Raw genomic sequence first — 25,330 nt, 5'->3', positions numbered from 1 at the left:
TGCACATAAACAATCATTAAAAAATGAATCATTAAAAAATGGCGAGTTGTAACTTCTATGTGCTGCATGAAGCAGCACACATAGAAGTTACAAATCGCCATTACTGATTGTTTATGTGCAGGAAGGGACACTATGGTGCAAGGGTGCCTGCACTGGTGTTAGGCAGCTAAATTTAGTGCTAGGAAAAACACAGGGGTGCGCCGCATTCTTGTGAAAATGGTATATCCCTGAATTTTCGGAATGGCGGATTGCAGCGATAGCAATTTTAGCTTAACGCTGCACTCTGTAAATATGCCCCATGGTTTCTTCAGAATGCTGAACTCCAGTAAACTTGACAGTAGCAAAACATAAGCATTTCAAATTGTCCTGAAGAGGATTCATTTTAATTGGTTTCATCTTTCTAGCACATAGCTCCTCAACCAACAGAATGTTACGTTAACTTTATATCACTATGGTTGGCATTTATCTATATAAGTATAGGCTTAAGAATCACTGCATGTAAAGCACTTCTGGGGAAAAAAACAACCCTTGAAGAAGAGAAGGTGACACATTGGACATGGAGCTCTTGGCAGCAGAGTGCAAGTGCAGAAGGATTGAAAATAACTATTGCCATGTTTCCCACACTCTACATCACCATGTGCCCACCATGTGCCCATAGTGCACATCATCCAGATCCTCCGCAGTGAACATAGGCTTATGCTTTGAAAGTGCATATCACCTAGTGTTCCTCGATGCACAACATCCTGCACAGCACCCAGTGCTCCAGACGCAAGGCACAACACTCCATGCATCCCTGAGCCATAGTCGTCTCACATGCATTGCTAAGTTATTAGCAATGTTGTTAACATTTCCGTGATGCACTTCACCTTGAGTGTCTCGCAGCACAGTTCCCTAAGATCCCTGGCTGCACATCCCTGTGTGTTCTCTACAGCATATGTTTATGTATTATCATTGGTCTGTGCATATTGATGCTTGTACGTCTGTTGGTCGGAGCCCCTAAATGCTTCTATGTGACCCTGGACAGCACTATACATGAATATTTATACCTGTTGATCTCTGAGTATGAATGCCTTCATGCTTGTTGGACTTTGTGAAAATGGCTGTCTGTGGGTGTGTTGGTTTGTGTACAAGCTCTGTTTGTACACATGCGACCATATGTTATGTGTCCCTGTGTAAATGTACGTCGCAACAACCAAATCCATTGACTTGGTCAGTCCTTGTCTACGTTGCTTGTACAGGGTCTGTTTTCTTCTGTAGATGTCTGCTTACCTTGGTCTGGCACCAGTATCTACCATATGAATGCCTTGTTTACGTATCTTATGGTGTTGTTACCTCAGCACATCAGCCAGGTGGGTTGGGGAGTCACTAGAGGACAGGATTCACATAGGTCTACAAGGGGCTGTGATTAGCTCATCTCACTGACCCCTACAGAACTTCCTTTTTCATCAAGTTCAAACAGAACTGGGTGAGTATTATCTGCCGCTAGTTGGATAGGATCAGAACAGAGGTCACCTTATTTCAGACAAAGAATAGTTTAGCTTCTGATCCACATCCAGCCCTTCTTGCTTCTTGCTTTGTTCAGTGGATCCCAGAGAATTGCGATTCTCCTATTACCATGACCAGAGAATCTGGATTTCATTAAAGACACAGAGGCTAACATTATGCATTATTCCTTTAATGCAAATTCAAGCAGCCATTTTAAAGTTAATACATCACAAAGCAAAGTTCTAGAACAGAATACTCATATGTAACAATGGCAACAAGGGTAGATAGATGTGCCCCTTTTAAATGCAATGAAAGTCAGAGTTCAAGTAGTATGAAATGGACAAGCTTCTTCTTTAGGAACTGATGAATTCCAAAGGAACAAAAGGTACGATGCAGAGACTTGCTTGGAGGGAAGAGGAGGAAATCTTAGAACTCCAGGTGAGAACCTGCATCTTGTAGAGGAACCGATTACGTTGAATTATCTGAAAAAGGATAAATTATAACAAAATTTGCACTAATAAGCCCTATGAAAAAAGGAGCAAATTAAGGATATTAAATAGAGCAATAAAAAGGCATAATACAAATAAATAACTGAGATGTTTCTTCATTATAAATCGTCCTTTTAAAAAAAAAAATTATTCTAATCTTCAAACAAATGCAATAAAGTAAATTACAATAAATTAATAACATGCTATCATAAGAGTCCACTCCCGGGAAGGAGTAATGGTAATAGGAGAATCGCAATTTCATTACAAAACCGGATGCTACCATTATGCATGTTGGTAGTCTAGTAAAACTATATCAGACATGTTTTCCACAGGTTTGCAGTAGTGTTTTGCAAAAGTATAGGAACTGGACCTGGACTGGATATGCCTTAAGAATATCATCTAACTTACCTCCATTCCAAAAGAATTGGCTAGCCATAGCGCCTCTTAAAGAATGTGCTTGAAATCTTTGGAGGTCAAAGCCTGCCATTTTGCATAGCTAGTTTAACCGATCTAGCTATAGAGGAAGAGGAGACAGGTTTGAAGGGTTTAAAAAAGGAAATAAGAAGCTAGTTTACACCAGCAGTCCAATGTTTGTTCATCCTTGCATCATACTGCTTCATACGTTTGTGTTCAGTTTCCAGTCGGTGTGATCAACTAGGAATCTGGAATTTCAGTCCGCTCAAACATTGTTTTGTCCTGGAAGGTATTCTGCTCTTAACAATATTTTGTGTTCTAGGCAGAACATCAGTAGCTTTTTTGCTAGGTTGGAGAGTTCTAGTGACTTGGTGCCCCCTAGGCGATTTATGTAGGCTACGGCTGATATGTTGTCCATCTTGAGAATGACCGACCTCCCTTGAAGGGATTTGTCGTATCTTATTAACACCATAAATGAAGAGGAGCACGAGTGAATGGTGTAAACGAAGTTGGTTCTTTATTCGCCAAAGCACGCAGGCAAGGGAAACTGTGGCGGTCAGGTCCGGAGGTCTCAGCACAACTGCCGAACCTCCGAACCTCACCACCAGAACTTAGAACACAGAGACAAGATCATTCCAAGTTAGGGAAATACCACAGAGAATACAACACATCTTCCCTCTTAAGCACCAAAACAGAAATGACTCAGAATGAAGGTAAAAATCAAAAAGAAAATTTAAACAAAAGAAAAGGATAAGAGATCAGTGTAACACATAGTCTTTCAAATAATGAGGAACACAAGTGATTCTCGTGCTTCCTCTAGAAATAGTAATATCATGAACTGAAGAAGAAGTTTCCGTATCATGAACTGAAGAGGAAGCTTCCAAACTCCCCCTTCTTTCAGACAAAGACACATCAGAATCAGTATTCACAACAGACTGCTCATTATTAACAATATCCTGTGAAACAGCATTATCATTGCAAACTGTATTACCAGGAAGAACAGGGTGATTAGAATTGGAAAAATGAAGTTTGGAAGAAAAATGTTCATTTGGAGAATTTTCACAACCAGAATTAACATGGACATCATTCTTTACCAAAACCACATTCCTTTTGCGCCACCATTTTCCATTTTCAACTAAAACTGCATGTTTGGAGACTTTGACAATCCGAGTAATGGGAAAGAAGTTAGGCTTACTGTTTTTGAACCAACCGGTCTCCTAACTTTGACCCAATCCCCAACCAAAAAATGAAGATCTGTTACTTTTTTATTTGCATCATAAATCGATTTCATTTTACCTTGAGCCTTTTCTACAGAAGAACGTACTTGTTTAATGGTGTGTGATCGCAGACAACGGCGGACACAGTGACCGCACTATCCCGATGTGTACCCTTAGTGTTAACGTCCGTAATTTCTATGGAGAAGGTGTGCGTTAGCCACTTCCAGCACCTGCCGTTGTTGGGTGCTAGCTGCTGAGCAGAGAAATACTGAATTCTGGTTTTTGGAGTGGCGCACCACCAATGTATAAACAAAGTTGTTATTCACAATGAGTCGCAAAGTCTTTATAGTTGGTAAATCAATAATGTCTTTTATTGGAAAATGTTTGACATTTTAAGATGATTGTCAGCCAACGCGTTTCGTTCAAAGATGAACTTCTTCAGGGCATGAGAGAGTGTTGTCTTGTGTGCACTGTAGCGTGTTGCTTGCCAGTCCGGGCCTCCTTGGTAAGGGCTCGTGGTCTGGTAGATCAAAGGAAAGCTGCTTCCTGCTCCGTCCAGTGACTCCACTGGACGGAGCAGGAAGCAGCTTTCCTTTGATCTTCCAGAAGAAGTTCATCTTTGAACGAAACGCGTTGGCTGACAATCATCTTAAAATGTCAAACATTTTCCAATAAAAGACATTATTGATTTACCAACTATAAAGACTTTGCGACTCATTGTGAATAACAACTTTGTTTATACATTGGTGGTGCGCCACTCCAAAAACCAGAAATAACGTACTTGTTTAATGTCTGGAATATTACAAGCAGAATTGGTATGTTCAAGTACCCAAAAAAGAGAAAGTTTGGACGACCCATAGCGCCCTTTGAGAAGAACGAAAGGTGGAATCCCTATGACAGAATGAGGAGTATTGTGATAACTCCAAAGTCTTTCCTGAATCGCTTCATGAATGATCTCACCTTGCAAGGACGCAAGTTGGATAGTTTCTTTAATCATTTTGTTGACCCTCTCAACCATCCCATTACCTTGTGGGCTGTAAAGGTCAACGGTCAAATGTTTAATTCCCAAATTTTCAAAAAATGTGAAACAATTTGAGATTTAAACTGGACACCATTGTCCGAGACTAAACTTTTAGGGATTCCTTCACGTCGAAATAAATCCTTGAGTAAATCAATTACAGCTAAGGTGGAGTGTTGGGGAAGAAATTTGCACTCTACCCATTTTGAAAAATAGTCCACCACAACCAAGGCGTATCTTAGATTAGAGTGAAGATTATACATGGGACCAATAAAATCAATGCCTAACTTTTCCCATGGACCTTCAGGAAAGTCAACAGGGTGAAGAGGTGTGTTCCACACTTTTAAAGACTTGTCAGATATAGAGCAACTGGTACAATGGACAACAAAATTTTCAACCTCAACGTCCATCCCGGGCCACCAATAAAATAGTCTTAAGCGTTTTTTAGCACCTGTCATGCCAAGGTGACCCTGGTGATCAAAATTGATTAATCTAAGTCTGAGTTTGGCAGGAGGGATTAGAAGATTGCCTCTTAAAACAATATCACCTTCGATGGTGAGATCCTCTTTCACTTTGTGAAAGGATCGTATACCTTCACATAACGTTCTTTCATGTGGCCAACCATTGACAATAACTGTTTTAATTGTACACTGCAGATTGTCTGATTTAGAGCATTGAATCCATTCAGAATGAGTAATAGCCCCTTCCAACACCACCAAACCATCTACTAAACCCACAACACATTTGTTATCATCAACAAAGGTGGATGGAGTCTCATCAAACAAAGGACATCTAGAGAGGAAATCAGCGCATGTATTTTTCCCTCCAGGAATATACTTAATGGAAGAATTAAACTCGAACATTTTTTAAAGCAACCTAACTAATCTGGGGCTAAGTTTATCATGATCACTCTTAGACAAAAGAAAAACAAGAGGTTTATGATCGGTGATCAAGAGGAACTTCCTTCCCCAAAGAAAGGTTTCAAAATGTCTGACAGCCCAAACACAGGCTAACGCTTCTCTTTCTATCAAACTGTAATTATGTTCAGATTGAGAAAGTGACCTGGAAGCGAATCCTATCGTATGTTCAGTACCATCAACCAATTGTGTAAGGACAGCACCCAAACCAACACCCATTGCGTCAACTGTAAGAATAGATTGAACATCATCCCTAAAGGAATGTAGAGCAGGGGCTTTTAAAATTAGTTTTTTTAAGTTGGCGAAGGCTGAGGATTGAACTTCACTCCAAATGAATTCTACATCTTTCCTAAGTAGTTTCCTCAATGGTTCATTTTGTAAGAAAAAGCTGTCAATGAAACGCAAATAATATTGGCAGAGTCCAAGAAAAGATCGAAGTTGATCCTTATTGATTGGAGCAGGACTGTCCATAATTGCTTTAACCAGATCAGACCTGGGTTGAATACCTAAGTCTGAAATATGGTGACCTAAGTAATCAATATTATTGAGAAGAAATGTACACTTTTCTTTTTTTACAGTGAACCCATTACTTTCAAGAGTGTACAAAACATCACTCAAAATTTGAATATGTTTGTCAGATGTTTTCGAAAAAATGAGAATGTCATCTTGATATGCCAACACATTTTTTGATTCACCAAAAAGTTTGAACATCAATTTTTGAAACACCGAAGCGGCCGAAGCAAGGCCAATCGGCATTCTCAAAAATTGAAAAGCACCAAAAGGGGTGTTAAATGCAGTAAGGGAACGTGATTCAACAGCAAGCTCGACTTGGTGGTATGCGGATCTAAGATCAATACATGAAAAGAATTTTGCATCACCTAAACGAGCTAACATTTCTTGTATCTTTGGAAGTGGAAAACAGTCAATTCAAATGTTCTTATTTCAAGATCTCAAATCAATGCAGAGTCTGATGTCATTAGAATCCTTTTTCTTGACTACGACAATCGGAGAAATCCACTCTGAAGAGTCGATTGGTTCAATAACTTTCTCCGAAACAAATTTTTCCAAATGTAGTTTTAGTTGATCTCTAATTGATAAGGGAACATTTCGTACTTTGTGAATAACTGGTATTGCGTCCTTCTTTAATAGAATCTTGTGTTCAAAATTATGCACCAAACCAAGTCTTTCTTGAAATAGAGAGTGATGATCAGACAATAACTGTTAAAGATCAATATTTGAATTGGGAATATCAACCAGGGAAATAGGACAAGAAGTGTCAGGTCTAAGAACCATTCCAAATTTCCCTTGGTCTCTCCATCCTAGTATATTTTTCTTTGCCACGTAAATTTTGGTGAAAATTACTCTGTCCTTGAATTTGATATTATCAGAGAAAAAGCCGAACATCTCTATATTATGTCCCCCAAAAGCAACGGTACGAATATCCGGAGGATTGAGATGTAAATGTTTCCAATGTTTGAAGAATAGATCATCAGTAATAAAAGTAACTGGAGACCCAGAATCTACAGTCACTTGTAAATTAATATCACTTATAGAAATGTCACACAAAGGACCACCATCAGTGGATTCAGAATCAATTGCTAAAACAATTTTTTTTGTACATTTGATGGCACAAACATTGGAATTAGGAACTTGAACTACATTTTCAACAGTTTCAAGAGAAGCAATTTTACGAGGCACTTTACACATCCTTGAAAAATGTCCAACTTTGTTGCAATTAACACAAAGTTTGCCCCAAGCTGGACAATTTTTTGCATTGGCCCAATGAGAAGAGGACCCACATCTATAACAAACATTCTGTTTCTTTACATCTTGAGTTTTTGAATAGTTATAACCTTTGGGTTTAGTGCCTATAGCCATCACAGGTTCAATGGAAGTTTTGTTTTTATTTTTGTTTAACTCCTTCTGTGCAACAACTGACCTCTCAATGCCTCTAGCCAAATCTAACGTTTCTTCTAAAGAGGGATTCCTACAACAGAGGAGTCTTTCTTGTACCTTTTTATTGAAACAGTTAACGACTAATTGATCCCTTAAATAAGAATCAATACTTCCATCAAACTCACATGTGGCTATTAGGACTCTTAATTCAGTTAAGAAAGTGTCAATTGTTTCAAATTCAAGTTGGCGTCTGGTATAAAACTTATACCTTTCATCTACGACACTTGTTTCATCTTTAAAGTGATTAGAGAGTCTGCAAACAGCCTCTTTATAGACATCCCAATCACTCTTATTAGTTTGATTAATAACAGGTAACTGATCAAATATACGTTGACCTTCAGAACCTAAATTATTGTACAATAGTGCTAATTTCCTGACGGGATCAAACTTTGTACCATCCGAGGCTATGATATAACTTGCAAAACCTTTAAACCATTGTTTCCATTTTATTTTAATTAATCCAGGTTCAGCTAGAAAATGAGGAGGGCAAGAAATATTTTGCATGGTGGCCATCAGTAAACTTCAAAAGGAATGTAAGTGTAAAGAAAAGCAGGCGTTTACAGGATGTGCAGCATGAATGTGTGCACGTCACAGTGAAAATACTATAAACTAGGCAAGACTATAAGAAGTTGTTGAGGTGTGCACATCACCGTCGTTTGTTGAGAAATAATGAACATGAAATCTTCAAACTGTACCTTTAAGGCAGAAATCCACTATGCGCTAAGAACGTGAGAAAAATTCTTCTCGTAATACTCTGAGTCGAATGTTGTGGTGTGCGTGTCAACGCGCTAATGATAAAATATTTTGAAATTGATTGAAGTACAATGCACGAATTTCAAATGAAAACGCAGATTCTAATCGTAAGGATTGGTGTGTGCGTCACCGCGCTGAGACCCGCAATAAATATTAAATCAAGATGGAGGCACGTAAGGTTACGTACTGTGACCTCAAAGTGAATGCTGACGTAGAAGTGAAGAGAATTCTACTGAGCGCGCATGTCAGAATGCTCGCGCTAGAGCTCGAGATAAGGCAGTTGGTCGACCAAATTAATCTTCAGCCAATAAAGCGGGCGAAGAGAAAATACAACCTGCCGTAGGGATCCTCATGAGCAGTAAGTAGAAACTTTTCGACACTTTTCACGTTGATCGTCGTCAGCAAGGGAATGTCAAATTTATGATTGTTAAGGCAGACTGCTGCGAAGGTGCTCGGCGAAATCCCAATCGTCGCCAAAATGTTGTATCTTGTTAACACCATAAATGAAGAGGCGCACGAGTGAATGGTGTAAACGAAAGCCAAAGCACGCAGGCAAGGGAAACCGTGGCGGTCAGGTCCGGAGGTCTCAGCACAACTGCTGAACCTCCGAACCTCACCACCAGAACTTAGAACACAGAGACAAGATCATTCCAAGTTAGGGAAATACCACAGAGAATATAACAGGATTGTTTGAAACTCATAAGGGCAGAAAGCCTGGTGTTTAACTCCAAAAAATGTATGTGGTGCAAATGCTCCAAATATTACCATAAGCCTCCCATGTTTTGATTCTGAAAGCAAGCACCCCAACCTTGAAGGCTGGCATCTGATTCCAGGACAAATTACGGGGAAATGCCAAATATGGCTTTGCCATTCCATGCATCCAGATTTTCTAACCACCAGGTCAGTTCTGTCTTGGCTTCTGAATCTAGGTGAATTTTGTCTCCGTGCCAAAGGCTGAATTGGAGAGCTCTGACTTTCAGCCTTTCAAGGGCCTGACAGTGTAACAGGGCCTGGGAAAATTGCATGGATTGACGATGAGAGGAGGCCCAGGAGTCTGGCTAGTTCTCTGGCTAGTTCTCTTAAGGTTAACAGATCAAGTTTCAGAAAATGACGTATCTCTTTTCGAATCTTGGATATCTTTTTTGAGGGAAGTAACAGCATAGTCTTCACGGTGTATACTGTGAAGCCCAGGAAGTCTAAAGACCTCGAGGAAGTCATGATTGATTTTTCTTTGTTTATAATAAAACCTATACTCTCTATTAAGTTTACGGTAGTATTCAAGTCTTTCAGAATTTGAGAATGGTTTTGAGACATGAGGAGAACATCGTCTAGAGAAATTATAAGGGGATATCTGTTTCCCTCAAAACTGAGGCAATTGGCTTCATGACTTTGGTGAAACACCAGGGGGCAGAGGATAGACCGAAGGGAAAAGCTTGGAACTGGTATAGGTGATTGTTCCATGCAAATTGGAGAAAGGACTGGGATTTTGGCGCCGTTGGAATTGTAAAGTAGGCATCCTTTAGGTCTAGTTTCACTAACCAGTCTTTTTTCTAAAAGCATGTCCCTGAGGAGACAAATACCTTCCATCTTGAAATGTCTGTAGGTGAGAGGTTTGTTCAGTTCTCTGAGATTTATTACCGGCCTACACCCTTTGTCCTTCTCCACCAGAAAAATATTGCTCAGGAAATTTAGACATTCCCAGGAGACCTCTACAATCGCTTCTTTCACCAACATAGAGTTTATTTCATCTGCTACAATAGAAGATTGTTCTTGGGTCAGATTTAACACTCTGGGTGTTGTAACTTGTTTGGGTTTTTCTATAAAATCTATTTTGAAACCCTGGACAGTCTGTAGAACCCAAGTATCTTGTGTAATTTGTTTCCAGGTATTTAAAAACTGTTTTAGGAGACCCCCCACTTTCCCCGTTGAAAAGGAAGGATGAGGTGAAACGGTACTTACTTGGAGTATTGTAAGAGTTTTGACCTCTGGCTCTGAAGCCTCTTGAACAGAAGGGTCTTCCTCTTTGAGGGTAGAAGGAGGGATTGGTCTGGTAGGGACGACTGAAACCCCGTTGTCTGTAGAAATGTCATGGTAGGGGTGGCCGGCAGAGTGACCCGTTCTGCGGTCCCTGGCAAAAACACTAAGGGTTAAAAACTCTGCTTATGTTAGTTTGCACCTTATCCAGTGCAGTGAATGTTGCCACATATTTGCCTAGACCCTTGATCATTTCCTCCCCAAAAAGAAGTACGTTTGGGTTGACAGAGGGTTCCTTTTCAGCCATGTCACAGAGTTTAGTGTCAATTTTAGATAAAACAACTTTCCTTCTTTCTGTGTTAATTGTTGTGTAGGATTATTAGTGTTCTCTGGCTCCAACCCCTCAAAAAATCATGTTTGGTGAAGAGCCGTTAATGTGACTCTCTTCGATTAAATCAATAATTCTGCCCAAGGGACCTACCATATCGAGCATGCGGTCTAGGCAGGTTTTGAGGGAGCGCTCCATCCCCTTCCTAGGGTCCCAACCCAGTTTAAATAAGAACTTAATAAGTTCTGGGTCCAAGTTTGAAGTGAGACAAATTTTATCTTGAACCATTGGTTTTTGGCATTTGGCTTTAAGGATATTCCTTGTATCTCTATCAAGAGGGTTTCTTATCCACCTCTTGATAAATTTGGCCACATGGTTTTGAGGCCACCATTGGGAGCTCCTCTGGCGTTGAATGTTATAAGGGGAGAACATTTCCTCACCTAAGGGATCAATAATTATTTCCTTAGAGGAAGAGGGGAGTTCATCCTCTGAGAAAGCAAAATCGGGATCATTATGATCCTGGTCAAGGATGTATTCGTCCAAGGATTTGGTTGTTCCTTGATCATCATCAATTAAGTGGGGGTCAGATAGAGCACTTGTATAAAGTGAACCGCTTAGGGCGTCCGGATAGGTTGTGCCGCTATGGACACCTGATGTTTTTGGGGAGCGTAGGCCTCCCTTAGTGTTTGAGGCTCTTACTCCTCTTTTAGGGTATGAGGTGCATAAGCCTCCCAATAAGTTCGAAGTGCTTGGACCTCCCAGTGTGCTTAATGTGTTCTCCTTTTCTGAATTGTTGTTTTTTCTTAATCTTTTGCTCCCACATTTAGTTAAATCGTCAATGTGGACAGTGGGGTTGGTAGATTCAGATAGGGATCTCTTTACCGCAACAATGTGACCTATAGTCTGCCTCATGCATGAGTGCATTTCTTTTTGTATCATGTTTTTGATAATCTCCTCATTAGGGTTGGGAGTAGGGGCCTGGGCTTGCGAATCATCTGATTTAACGCCAGACATAGTAAAAGTTGAATAAAAGGTGTTAACACCGATTAACTCCCGGGTAAGGGAGTTAAAGATAGGTATTTGGGTAAATAGTGGAATAAAATGAATGCTCCAAGCGTTTAGTCGCTTGATTAGATAATATATACTGCTTGGTAAAGATTAATAGGTAATTCTATTAATGCAGTCTTCAAAATAGTATTAATATGTAAATTAAATCTATTAATGTAGTAGTATTAATGTTTTAGCCCAATCTCTTTCCCAAACGATGAAATCTAACTTAGCTGATCGGCAGTGTCTCAACCGTCAAGAGACAGCGCAAGCGATCAGCTGTATGCTGTACGCGTATGTGTTGCTAGGCAACGTGTTAAAAACATTGAAGGAAGATGCCCTCAGGACACCTCGCCTACGCACGTTTTGTTAGGGAAGCGTAGGGTGTCATTCTGTGCTTACTAAGGGTCTCTCCTCTAAGGTAGGAGAGACCCTAGGTTTTGAAGGCCTGAAAAGCGGAGACGCCGGTAGGGGCCAACAGAAGGAACCGAAGGGGACCGGAGAACAAAGGTATCCTGGTGCGGCCCACACTCCGTAAATTGGAGCGTGAAGATGGCCATGCCCGGGCCGCAACGACTTGTAAAGTCTTGCGGTCACAGGAAAAAGGTGAAAGAAAAGCAGAAAGTGGAAAGGAAGAGTGGGGTTTCTCTTCCGAAAGGGTGTAGAAGGCTCAGTGGACGCAACAGGAGCGCCAAGGTATGTTGGGAATACAAGTAGCCCAAAATATTAATAAACAGTAAAGTAATAATGTTAAACAGAAAGCAACAATGTTAGCAGGAAATGTTATGGCATAATATAAGGTATTTTTAAGATTCAAAATGCAATACAAATGTAACAGGACAAGAAATCATAGAGAGTAATGAAAAACAGGACTTATCTGCTTGAAGCCGCATTTAAAAGAGGCAGATCTATCAAGCCTTGTTGCCATTGTAACATATGAGTTTTCTATTCTAGAACTTTGCTTTGTATTAACTTTAAAATGGCTGCTTGAAGTCGCATTAAAGGAATAATACATAATGGTAGCCTCCGGTCTTGTAATGAAATCAAGGACCAGGAAGTCCATGAGCTCTGGGCAGTGACCTATTTATTAAGTGGCTTAGGGCTGCCATACTCAAGCTTATCTTTTCACCTTGGTTAGAGGCTGGGTTTAATATAGGAGCTGAAATATGTATGCTTAGGGCCATTGACAAGGGAATAGAATACAGTGAGGTCAGTCTGAAATCTAGGAGGCATAGAGGGGTGTTAGAGCTGTGACGGGAGACAACAGTTGTGATGTTGGATGGGATCTTCGCTTGGTAAATAAACTTCTACAAAGCGTCAACTACTGCCTGTTATGAAGTTTTAGGAAGGCACCTTGCTACACTGGGTCACAGGTGGCCTCGTCAATTTTTGGTTAGTCTTTTAGAACAGTCCCTATGTTTGGTACCCAAAAAATTAATCTCATTGTTACCATGGTCTCATAAGGGCAATGTGAAGATACTGGTGGCTTAAAGACATTTGATCTTGTTTCAAGGATGCCCTGAGCGTTAGATTGAATTTCAGTTTTATATAAAAAAAATGAATTGTGTTGCTGGAGTTTAAGGATCTAGACTCAACTGCAAACCAACTACCAGAGAAATAAGATTCCAAGATAAACCAGCTTATGCGAATTGTATAGATGGTCAGGCTCAAATTGTGCCACCTTTTAATTTGTCACATACACAAAAAGAGGAGAGAGAGGCAAAACACTTATAAGGTTCAGATTATGCCCTCTCTAGCATAACATAAAATCAAGCACTCAATTTAAAGGTTCTTACAGGTGGTGACCTTTTGAGGGAGACCCCCAGGCGATTCACTACCTGCTACGCCCCCTTAAGTTGGGCAATTTGGGTTGCCCATCTCATTCCGAGGGTCAGATACTCATTTTGTTATTACCTTTGAGGTTTGGCCATGGTGGGGAAAAAGTATTCATGGTACTGGGGATCCTGGTCATGAATGAATTTCGAGTTCAACTCGGATAAGTGGAAAGGATTACTATATTTCAAAGATATTTTATAATCCTGTTATACTAAGAGTGCTTGTCTGTACATTTCTTTTTTTTACTTTTCTCCTGTCCAGACCAGAGCTCTCAGATGGTTTGGTGAGTATAAGAATGCTATGTATATATTTAATTAATGCCATGTGACTCACCCACCAGGCAGAGCTGGTTGGAGGACAAACCACCCTAAAGATAAACGAAAATCAAATGACAACATCCACAAGACAAGCAAGAACTGAAGAGGCGGCAGCGACAACGCGGACAAAAGTGGAAGAAGAAGCAGAAACCACCCGAGAAAGAGCAGTAGAGGTTTCATACTCTACATCAGCTAGAGAAGTAGAAATTGTCTCAAACACACAGGCAGTGGCCAAAGAAGAAGCAGCAACCAGACAGGGGAGTGTGAAAGATGATCCACCAAGAACTCGTGCAACTGGGCCTGCAGTACCAGCCAGCATGCAGTCAAAAGTAACTGGTGCCCCACGGACTACACCGAGAAACCCACCGGGCAACTCAAGCCAGGATGACAGAATGGAAGGCAGAAGTGACATGACTAAAGGTAACAATATCTCACTGATGCCCACAGCATTGCATTTGACATCACAATAGTTGTTGAACACAAGACCCAACAGAACTAGTTTTTGTGAAGAGCTATATGATCAAGTGAAAGGAAAAGCCATATATGACTTTAATGCAAGAGGGAGGCTCACAAAAGCTTTTCTCGTCACACGGTTGGCAGAAAATCCTTAAGAGTCGGACATGTCTGACAATGAAGGCGAGATCGAGTGAGACCTGGGAACCGGCCACAGGGGTTTGATTTATTCCACTAAATCAGCTTTCATTAAAAAAAAATCCAGTCTCTATGATCATATTCTCTTGTTCGGTGCCATGCTACTTGAGCACCTGGGCAAACTGAGCAGCTGAGACCTAGGTTCTCTGGATCAGGCGAAAAGTACAAGCCACTGACAAACCTAAAAACAATCCATGAGCATGAACACAATATGGTGGTGACGTAATATATTGGTTGCACTTGGTAGTAAAGGAAGATGCACCGTCCAGCTGTATAGATAGAATAATCCTTTATTGTAGCTTGGTTCTAGGATAGGTGAGCAGGAGAAGATAGAAGGTACAGATGCAGCCCCACCAGGAGCAGGCTCCCAGCTGCTCAGCCTGAGATGACCAACTGACACTCTAAGCACAGAGGGGCACTCAGGCATTCTATGATGTCATGGTACAATGGGGAATAGTAGAGAAGTAGTTTACTACACACTTCCTGGCAATAACAAAAACCGGAGCTAGGGCAAGGGGGGGAAGCAATATAAACTGTGGAAGGTCAAAAAGAGGCTGCTCAAAGACTGTGACCCGGAAACGGAAGTGAGGACTGCCACAGCAACCACAGCACCTCCACTTACCCAGCTGCCTGGTTAATGGGGAGCACAGGAAGTGGTACCACTGGGAACCTTTGAAGCTCAATCCATGGTTGGTCACCTAGTCTTTCATCAGCTTGTACAAGGCAAGCCAAGGGGCCATGGGTGATGGGTGTCTCGTGTTATATATAAACGTCTTCCGGGGATGTCAGCTGGGAACACTCACTGATTACAGATTTTAGTGCATCTTGATCCCAGAAAGGCAGATGCTGTGTTTTGTCTCAGGATATGTGTACTGTGACCAACCTGCATACATAAATAATATGTTAAAAGATATTAAAATAACCACAAATTGCAATTTTATTTTCTCTGATGTCGAAGAGGCCCACGCGCCAGTGGTGATATTTCCTCATCCCAGGACTCGTCAGACATCTCCAAGGACAGAGGTAACTTCCTGCTACTCTGCAATGATAGGTAGTGGTATAGTGGGACAGTACTGTGTAAGTGGAAGCAGTGGAGTTTGAGGGTAGTATTATGGGGTATAGTATCGTGTGGAAGAGGTATGACAATTGTAGGGTTGTTCGCATACGGCATGGTGGTGGCTGTATAGTGGGCCACTGTGACACAGTGGGATAGTGATAGTACTATGCAAAAAGGAGTTGTACAGTTTGAAGAGTGGTATTATGGTGTGTGAAGTATGATATAATTAGGTGTTGTAAAATTAAAAAGGGTTGTTATATCTATTTGCCTGTTAGGACCCATTCATACTGTTCTATTACAATTATATTCAAGGGTGACTTTAGAAAAAAAAAGCAGGAATGCGCCATGTTTAGATTTATGGGTAGAGGAATGTTTCTTTCTTTTGCTGCTTTTTAGTTTTGTTTCAGGTGCATTCTAAAAAGGACAATATCTTGTGTGTGAATGAATGAATGAAATGTTTTATATAGCGTATCACCTGCCCAATCAATCAATCAATTAATCATCATTTATATAACACATCTCCGCCTCACCTAGGGGTATCTGGGAGCTGGGCACCCAAAAAGGGCGTCCAGGGATGAGCCAGACCTATTAACTTTGTCAATGCTTGTTGCTTTTTTAACCATTTTTTTTTTTACATAAACTCTTATCTATTTTATGAACTTGTATAAATCCCTGAATTGGCGAGAGTGACATCCGAGGAGAACATGAACAGCAGTCTTTAGATCAATAAAGCCAGCGAAATATCAAATTAAAACCTTTTCTTTGTATTTTGGTGCAAAGTTAAAGGAACTGGAACCTTTAACTTGCGTTTCTGTTGCTTGATATTCGAGGACTGCAGTTCCAGCCCTCCTATGGTGTCACTGCCCCTTTAAGACAGGAGACCCTCTATATGGAAGACAGTACAAGCAGGGGAAATGCATACACAAAGTAAAAACATTCAAATATATGGGAAGAGTTTCTGATTAGTAATTCGTATGTAAGGTATAACATGTACAACATGGAACAACAGCATTCATTATTGTGAAATATGTTTTATCCTTGCAGAGAATGTTTACACGTGGTGAGCTATGTGTTAGTGAAGCCATGGCAACAATATCACACCAGCACCATACACAATGCGTAATGGGTACCCATGTCAACCATTAACCAGGAGGCACACCAGCACCATACACAATGCGTAATGGGTACCCATGTCAACCATTCACCAGGAGGCACACCAGCACCATACACAATGCGTAATGGGTACCCGTGTCAACCATTGACCAGGAGCCACACCAGCACCATACACAATGCGTAATGGGTACCCATGTCAACCATTCACCAGGAGGCACACCAGCACCATACACAATGCGTAATGGATACCCGTGTCAACCATTGACCAGGAGGCACACCAGCACAATGCGCAATGGGTACCCATGTCAACCATTCACCAGGAGGCACACCAGCACCATACACAATGCGTAATGGGTACCCATGTCAACCATTGACCAGGAGGCACACCAGCACCATACACAATGCGTAATGGGTACCCATGTCAACCATTGACCAGGAGGCACACCAGCACCATACACAATGCGTAATGGGTACCCATGTCAGCCATTCACCAGGAGGCACACCAGCACCATACACAATGCGTAATGGGTACCCATGTCAGCCATTTACCAGGAGGCACACCAGCACCATACACAATGCGTAATGGGCACCCATGTCAACCATTAACCAGGAGGCCGAGGGCCGAGTGCTTTGAAAATGTCACCAGACGCTAGGGATTGCAACAAAGAACCATTTTACATGTTACCAATTGTGTATTTTTCATATTAGATATTTATTTTGGTGCAGTTGCAAATAATGCAAATAAGGACCTGTTTATTGAAAAGAGTAGGAGAAATATTGCACTGCACCGCTTTGTTTTCTGTAGTAGAAAAGAGATAAACATATCTAATTGTGTAGTTATGATAGTAGAGTTTTATATAAAAACATTTTTGATTGGGTCTGAGGAAGTCAGAGATTTTGGAAGTGCTGCCTGCAAAGTTCAGCTTAATGTGGGCCTGAAACCTGGTTTTGTTCACCTTTCACGAAGATGATAATGTTGTAATTATCCGAAAGGCAGTAAACCAGCCTGAAGCAAGGTCTCCTGTTGGATGTAATTCATACTTCACATGAATGATGTCATATTAATGAATTAACCCCGTAGCCACGTGAAATATTGATTTTGAGACCATTGTACGGTTGGAACATGACAAAGTGAAGGTTTGCCATTGGTTCTGTGGTGGGACGCGGATGAGTTCATTAACTCTACTTTTCTGCCCAGGTTAATGTGTCCGAGTGTTGGTGTCCGGCCATCCCTGGCCCACCGGGGCCAAAGGTGAGTGACTAGGGTGTGTTTTTCTTCTATTCTCTTCTGACCACGCTTTGAATTAACAGACCCTGCTGAAAACAATGCTGGATTTTTATTAATGACTAAATACATTAATTCATTAAACGAGTTATAAAACTGCTGGGGTGCTTTTGACAAAGCAGACCGTGTCTGAGAGTGTGGCAAATGCTCAGTTTCAGGATAACCCCCCTGTAGGTGATTTTATTTTGGATTCATTGTTTATGCATGTAATCTCATGAATATTCATGTGCACGTCCTGAAATTCTGACCTGTTTGCGGCCCTAAAGGGGCAGCTTCAATACACCTGGGAGGGTACATCTACATTCTCATACGTGCACATCCAAACCCTGGCCTCTTTTTCAGAAAAACAGCCACTATATGGACATGTAGACGTTTGGAGGAAGGGGCAGACTGTATGAGAATCATTGAGGATCGAGGGATGGCGAAGGGGCAGACAGAATATTTAGGTATTAGAAAGAAGCTCAGCCTCCTGGTTAGAAATGACAACACATGCATGGGCGTGTCTGCGCTGTAGTTCATTCTGCAGAAATACGGAAATGATCATAATTTTTTGTGTCTCATGGATACCTCAGTTTTATCTTTCGCGCGTGGCAGAAATTTCACGCAAGAAATGACAGTGAATCATCCTTCCCACAGGGAGAGCGTGGCGAGAGAGGGCCACCCGGCCTCGATGGCTACCCCGGGCCTGACGGCGAGAGAGGACAGGCTGAGGTCCCTGGGCCTCAGGGAGGACCAGGAGCGGCTGGACCACCAGGTCCATCTGGGCCAGGAGGTCCCCCTGGGCCGGGGGGATTTCATTCAACAGTCGGCACCCACCAGGTACGAAATGGCTTTCCTATGTCTGAGGTGGCCAGATTTTAGCTGTGGGAAGTCAAAATGCTTGTTATGACCTCCTGACCAAGTAGAACATGAAGGTCTATGCACAGATTGCCTGTCTGCCCTGAAATGGGACAATGCATGATGGATGATTTCAAAAGGGTATTTGACGTCTGTGGCAAATCTCCACTCTATGTCAAGCACCTAGTAGGCCCCTCATGTAGAATTGCAATTGATATATATATAGCAGACTCTTGCATAGGTCTAATTGCATCACGCAGAAGGGTTTTCTTGCATAAGGTGGAAGCAGGGTCATGCATTTGATACCGCCTTGAAAATACACCTACAAATGCAATATTTTGTCGCATGCTTTTTGGCTGCGAGCTCTATACGAGATCACGTAAATGTTCTTCTTCCAGTTTCTCTTAGGATGTGGTCTAGCACCAAAACACATGTCTTACTGTCAATAGTTAGGCGCTATGATATACAATGACTACAGTGGGCAAGAACATCAGTTCCAAACTACAAAGTAAAATATAATTATGAGCATCACCCAAAACTACACACTCCCCATTCCCGAATCACACGGAAACTCACACCAAGAAGTGTGAAAAAGAAAAAAATTAAGAAAACAACTAAGGCAACTGGCCTTTTTCATCTATTACCCCAGGATCTGGAACAAAATCCTCCTATCCATGAGGAGCCCTCAATCCTGATCCAATTCAGGAAAGAATTAAAGGTGTGCCTCTTTATAGAACATTGAATTATAATGCATTAACAGTCCACATGCGAGCTAGCTCATGATGCAGTAACAGTCCAAAGACCAGTCACTGGTATACGCGATCCCTGCCTTTCACTCTGTACAATGTTCTAATGCCTTTAGCTAGATTCACGCTGTAGAAATTCCACATACAGTCAACAGTGCCGGGATAAAACACTGGCAAGGTGTTTCCCTGCCATCTTCTTCTAATGATCTATTATCTGAAAAAAAAGCATCCAACAAGAGCAGTATTGGCTCTACCCGGTCACACAGGCATTATTTCCATAGTATAAATACAATCACACTCAACCTTCTAAGGGTTCTACTGCTCGGAATCAATAAATTCAAATGAATAAATATATATAAAAAGGAAGTGCTTGAGAAGTCTCAATTCTTTTTAATCTAAATTTAAATTAGCTCAATACAATGTCAGTCCAAATGCTATGAGATTCTTCTCATAGATTTTAATATAATTCAGGAGCCAAGGCATGGTATTTCAAAGCGAACTTATTATTTATTCTTTACAAAATCCAACAGCAGCCCAGCCAACGTGTTTCATCTCTAACAGGGACTTCATCAGGAATTAGAAAAATTATTGTTCTGCTCTCTTTTAGTGATGCTTTTCTGGCTAGAGGTATCCCATAAAAATGCAGGTGTAGAGTGAATGTATCTTCAGTGGTATCTGCTACATTATGCAGAATGGTGCCAAATCCCATCTGCACAAATTGATTTTGTAAAGAATAAAAAATAAGTTTGCTTTGAAATATCATGCCTTGGCTCCTGCATTATACTGAAATCTTTGAGAATAATCTCGGTGTTTGAATGATCACTACATCAAGCCAAACTTGGAATAATACTTACTTGGCTTCAAACGCTTTTTTTGTGCATTGGCTGGACCTGAAAGAAGAAGCTGCATGATTGGAATAAGAATTTGTATCTAGTTAATTTAATTTAGATTTTTTTTTAATTCAGGCTTCCTAAGCACACCCATTTTACATATATTTGTTCATTTGAATCTACTTGTTTTTTTTTTTACTTTTGTCATATATCATATGTTTTGTTTGCTGTAAATTCTTATTCGTGCGTTCTTCCTCTCTCACATCAGATAATAATCCTTATTCAAGTTTTATGCATTATTCGATGGCAGACCTGCCTTCCTGCTTTCTCGACATTGGCTAAAGTTTCTTTTTTGTTGATATTGTTCTCTGGCTTTCAAGTTCTTTTCTGCCAAGTCAACAAGTTGTGTAGTGTTAAGTTGCCTCCTTGGCCGTCTTCCTCTCTACAGTTCATGCATACTCATCCTGAGACAGATAGCACATTAGTCCTCATTAAATAACACCACTTAACAATCTCATTATCACCCACCATCACTTCAGGTTTCTTCCTCTGTGGGTTTCTGCCAGGCATTTGTAAGTGCATGGTTGGTCTGGGTTGGTTATGGTGCTTGGTATTGGACAAGTGGGGCCTATGGGTCCACCTGATTTAATGGGTAAAGGCGGCGGGCCAGAATATGTAAACATGGGAAAAGGGCAAGATTGACAAAAGAAAAAGCCTTATTCCCAGTTATGGACTAGCAGGTCATCTGTCTTAGGGTGAGGAGGAATCACCTCACATATATAAGCACTGTGACGAGAAAGAGTAGAACTCAGAGTAATGAAGGTTACCAGTAAGTAATCGGGGCATTAGTCCATTTCTCATATCTTCACCTGCATCATTGGCATTGATATGTGGATCCAGTCACTGACTTTCAAAGGCAACATATCCAAAAGGCAAAGCTTCTCCCTAGTACCATACGGCCGACACAGTGTGGCTGTGGCCATTTTCCACCAGTAGGTCTACAGGAGAGAGCAAGGTCTGAAAATATGAGATGGTGCTTGTAGGTGGTCTTCCAATGAGGTATTCCACTTGACAGGAAACAAAACAGGAAACGCTTTTAGGCTCCACCCACCCTCCTGCCAGGGGCTATAAGTACATAGCCAATAGAAAGCAAATCCTGTTTTGTTTCCTGTCAGTGGACCTGACGGGAACGCTGGGGTAGGTGCTTGTCACTTACCTGCTTCATGTTGTCCTGTAGTTTCCTCCTCTGCTGGGCTCTGGGGGTGCTCATGGGCCTTCGTGGGAGCTACTTGATTAGGGCTGCTTGGCTTCCTGGACTCCTTCAGGTTCCTGGTTACTGGTTCTGCTGGGCTGCGCTGGTTTCCTGGGGTCCTGTTGTCGGGTGAGTCCTTCCCTGCTGCGCCTCCATTGGGGCCTTGTGTTCTCTTTTTTTCTGCCATCCTTGGGAGCGAAAGACTGTGGCTTCTCAAGTTTTTCCAGGAGCCTTGAGCCCGCCGATCGTTCGAATGTCCTTTCTGTGAGTCATTTCTGCAAGAGACACTGTGGCCTAATGGTTAGGGGCTGGGACTCGTGCTCTCAACTTTACGTGTTCAATCCCCGGAGATTCTACAATAAAAATTTCACCGCTCGGACGCGGACTTTACGGAGCGCCCGGGGTGGGGTCCGGGCGCTCCGTGTGCGGCTGCTTCTTTTTAGGTGCACTCTGGTTTGGCCTCGAGTGCTCCGCTGTGCTGTTTTTCGGGCCACTCTGGCGCGGCCTTTATGGAGCGCCCAAGGTGGGGTCTGGTCGCTCCGTGTGCTGCAGTTCTTTAGGAGCACTCGGGTTGGGTTCCGAGTGCTCTGTTCTGCTTACTTATGTGCCACTGCCGATGTGGTGCGCCCGGGTGGGCTCCGGGTGCTCTGCTGCTCCATAGTGCTCTGTGCCCTTCGTGCTGGGGCTTGACGAGTTTTCAGCCTTCGGCGGCCGTGATGGGTGGTGTTTTGTTGTTTAGGGATTGGCCACGCCCCCTCTCGCCTTGCTTTTGTTATGTGTTATGTTATGTTATGCCAACTTATAGAGCGCTCTAATACCCGCAGGTGTCCTGGCGCTGTAGCAGAAAGTCTGGAGGGGTCATGACAAACTATAAACAGAAGCGAATGGGAAGTCTAAACTGAGAAAAGCCAGGTCTTTAGACTTCTTCTAAAAGAGAGCAGATCGGAGGTTGACCTAAGAAATAGAGGGAGTAGGTTCCAGGCACGGGCCGCCTTGCGTACAAAGCTCCTCCCACCCCAGTTTGACTTTTTGGCCCTGGTTACTAATGCCAATTTGGCATCACTGGAGCGAAGAGTTCTCCCGGGAATGTACCATTGGATACGATTTCTCAGGTCAAGAGGACCGGTTCCATGAAGAGCTTTATGAGCTATGCAGAGAGATTTAAAAAGAACCCGCTGCTTCATAGGAAGCCAATGCAAATCTCGTAGTCCTTCACTAACGGACACGAATTTGGGGGTATTCGTTATCAGCCTGGCTGCCGCATTCTGATGTTTATTGTAAACCGTGAGAAAAAGGCTATTACAGTAATCCAGATGGGACAGAGCTAGGGCAGAAACCACAGACCTGAAGCTGTCGGTGGTCAGATCGGGCTTTATTTTTCTCAGCGTCCTAATGGTTAAAAAGCATGTGGATGTGACTTTGTTAACCTGTTTCTCAAAAGAGAGTTTATTATATACTATCACCCCCAAATCTTTGACTTTCAGGGCGGGAGGGGGGGGAGGGCCTAGATTGCTGGGCCACCAGGCTGGGGACCAGAGACAGGGACTGTTCCCGAACAGGATGACCTCTGTTTTGCCCGCATTGAGCTTTAAACAGTTGGTCGCCATCCAGCTGATGATAGCAGACATGCAGTCTTGACAGGTAGAGGCTTTAATTACTTCCATCCCCTTATTAAGGGAAATCACGATCTGGGTGTCATCCGCGTAGGAGGTTGGCCTAAGGCCGAAGGATCGGATAAGGGGTCCCAAAGGTTTAACATAAACATTAAAGAGCGTCGGGCTCAGCGAGGACCCCTGAGGCACTCCACAGGGAAGAACAAATGATTTAGAGGAGAAGGTGCCCATGTCCACGTTTTGAGTTCTGCTGGACAGGAAGGACTTAAGGAGGGTAAGGGCGGTGCCGTGAATGCCGACCTCTGAGAGACGCTCTGTTAAAACAGCATGGTGAACCGTATCGAAGGCCGCCGACAGGTCCTGTAAGATCAAAATAACTGAACCTCCCTGGTGGACGGCTTCCCTTATCTCTTCGGTAGCTTTCAGCAGAGCCGTTTCAGTGCTGTGCCCGGCCCGGAACCCATATTGGGAGTGGTCCAACAGAATGTTGGAGTCCAGAAAAAGACTGAGCTGTGAGTTCATCGCCTTCTCCAGTACCTTGGCCGGCAGGGGAAGACGGGTAATAGGTCTGTAGCTGTTAGGGTCTTTTGGATCAAGGTTGTTTTTTTTTAGGAGAGGTAGAATTGAAGCGGTATTCCATGACAAGGGGTATTGTCCAGTAGCCAGAATCTGATTAAGAAGTGGAGTGAGAGTGTTGGCGATGGTATCTGGGGCCATTTTGATTATAGAGGCAGGGCAAGGGTCATTCGGGGAACCAGAATTGCATCCCAGCAGCAAATTGACTACCACCTGATTAGACAGCGACGAAAAATTATCAAAGGTGGGGAGGTTGATAGACGGTATCACATTGGTGCTAATATCAGTGGGGGGTCCTGAGGGCATGTTGAAAGAAGAAAAGATAGCATCAACTTTTGACAGAAAAAATTGTGCAAGATCATTGCAAAGCTCCAGGCAACTGCCCGGGTTGGGTTTGGGGGGGGGGGGGGGGGCAAGCAGGGTGGTGACAGTTTTAAAAAGTTGTTTTGCAGAAGATTTGGCTTCAATAATCTTTTTGGAAAAAAAGGCCTTTTTCTCAGTGAGCAATGAGTTTTTGTAATCAAGGAGGCGGGATCTATACCTGTCTTTATTGATTGAGTTGTAGCCGTTCCTCCATAGACGCTCCAAGCATTTACATTCTGATTTGAGCTTTTGAAGGCTCTGCGAGAACCAAGGGGCAGATGGAGTTCTACGTTTGGGGATGCACCATTTGACCGGTGCGAGGAGGCAACAGGCTGATTTAATCCAGTCAGTATAGGCTGCAGAGGCATCCTCTATACTAGGCGTTAGATCCGGGACTGAGTTAGTCAGTATTTCATTAAGATTAGATGGATTGATGTTTTTCCAGGCCCAGATGGCTAACCTGTCTCTGGGAGTTCGAAGGGCTTGATGAGGGGTTGACTGGGCAATCTCAAAGAGAATAGCCGAGTGGTCGGTCCAGGGTAAAGACAGGGTGGCCGAGATAGAAAGACAGGGTGAGTTAGTGAAGATCCCATCCAGGGTATGGCCGGCCCTGTGACCAGATACTAGTTGGTGAAGGTCAACGGCACTCAATGTGTCCACCAGTCGGGTCGTATCGTGATCCGATGAATCATTTAAATGAAAATTAAAATCGCCTAAGGCGGTGAAGGAGTTGGCACAGAGGCCATCTTCCAACAAAAGGCCTATCGAGTCTAGAAAGGCCACTTTGGAGCCTGGGGGGCGGTAAAGGAGCATCACTTTAGGAGAATCATGGGGGCCAAACCGCACATTAATTGAGAGTGCTTCACAGGAACTGTTGGAGGCGTCCTCAAAAGTAGGGCTGAGGCTTTTGTGATAGATCACTGCCAGGCCTCCCCCTCTTCTCAGAGGGCGGTCCAGACTATAACTAAGAAAGTCAGGAGGCGAGGCTTTAACCAAATCTGGACCAGACGTATTGTCAGTCCAAGCTTCGGTAAAAAAAGCCATTTTGACATCCTGATCTTCAATCAGGATGGAGCATTCTAGGCTATGCTTCACTAGCGACCGGGCATTAACCAGGAGACACTTGAGAGGAGATGCCTTTATAAGTGGCTCAGATCTTAAGCAGCCATGAGAGAGAGTTTTGATGGGTGCAGCAAGAATAAATGGCAGTTCACCAGAGCAGTTCCCACAATAATGGGGCAACGTGTCAGCTGGTGT

General features: G+C 42.6%; 1 protein-coding gene across 7 annotated transcripts in view; it reads left to right on the top strand.

Moving 5' to 3' along the window:
- Nucleotides 1-25,330, top strand: part of LOC146862954 (uncharacterized) — a 376,918-nt gene that overhangs the window by 124,874 nt on the left and 226,714 nt on the right. For all 7 annotated transcript variants that reach the window (XM_085642327.1, XM_085642326.1, XM_085642324.1 and 4 more), the window contains exons 3-6: nucleotides 13,774-14,170; nucleotides 15,360-15,424; nucleotides 17,770-17,823; nucleotides 18,493-18,675. In XM_085642327.1, coding sequence (XP_085498453.1) covers nucleotides 13,774-14,170; nucleotides 15,360-15,424; nucleotides 17,770-17,823; nucleotides 18,493-18,675 — 699 coding nt within the window. The remainder of the gene's footprint in view (nucleotides 1-13,773; nucleotides 14,171-15,359; nucleotides 15,425-17,769; nucleotides 17,824-18,492; nucleotides 18,676-25,330) is intronic.

Source organism: Triturus cristatus, chromosome 2_2, assembly GCF_964204655.1.
Source record: "Triturus cristatus chromosome 2_2, aTriCri1.1, whole genome shotgun sequence".
Lineage (NCBI taxonomy): Eukaryota > Metazoa > Chordata > Amphibia > Caudata > Salamandridae > Triturus > Triturus cristatus.
The sequence above is the reverse complement of the archived record's forward strand: the minus strand, read 5'-3'. Positions and strand labels throughout refer to the sequence as shown.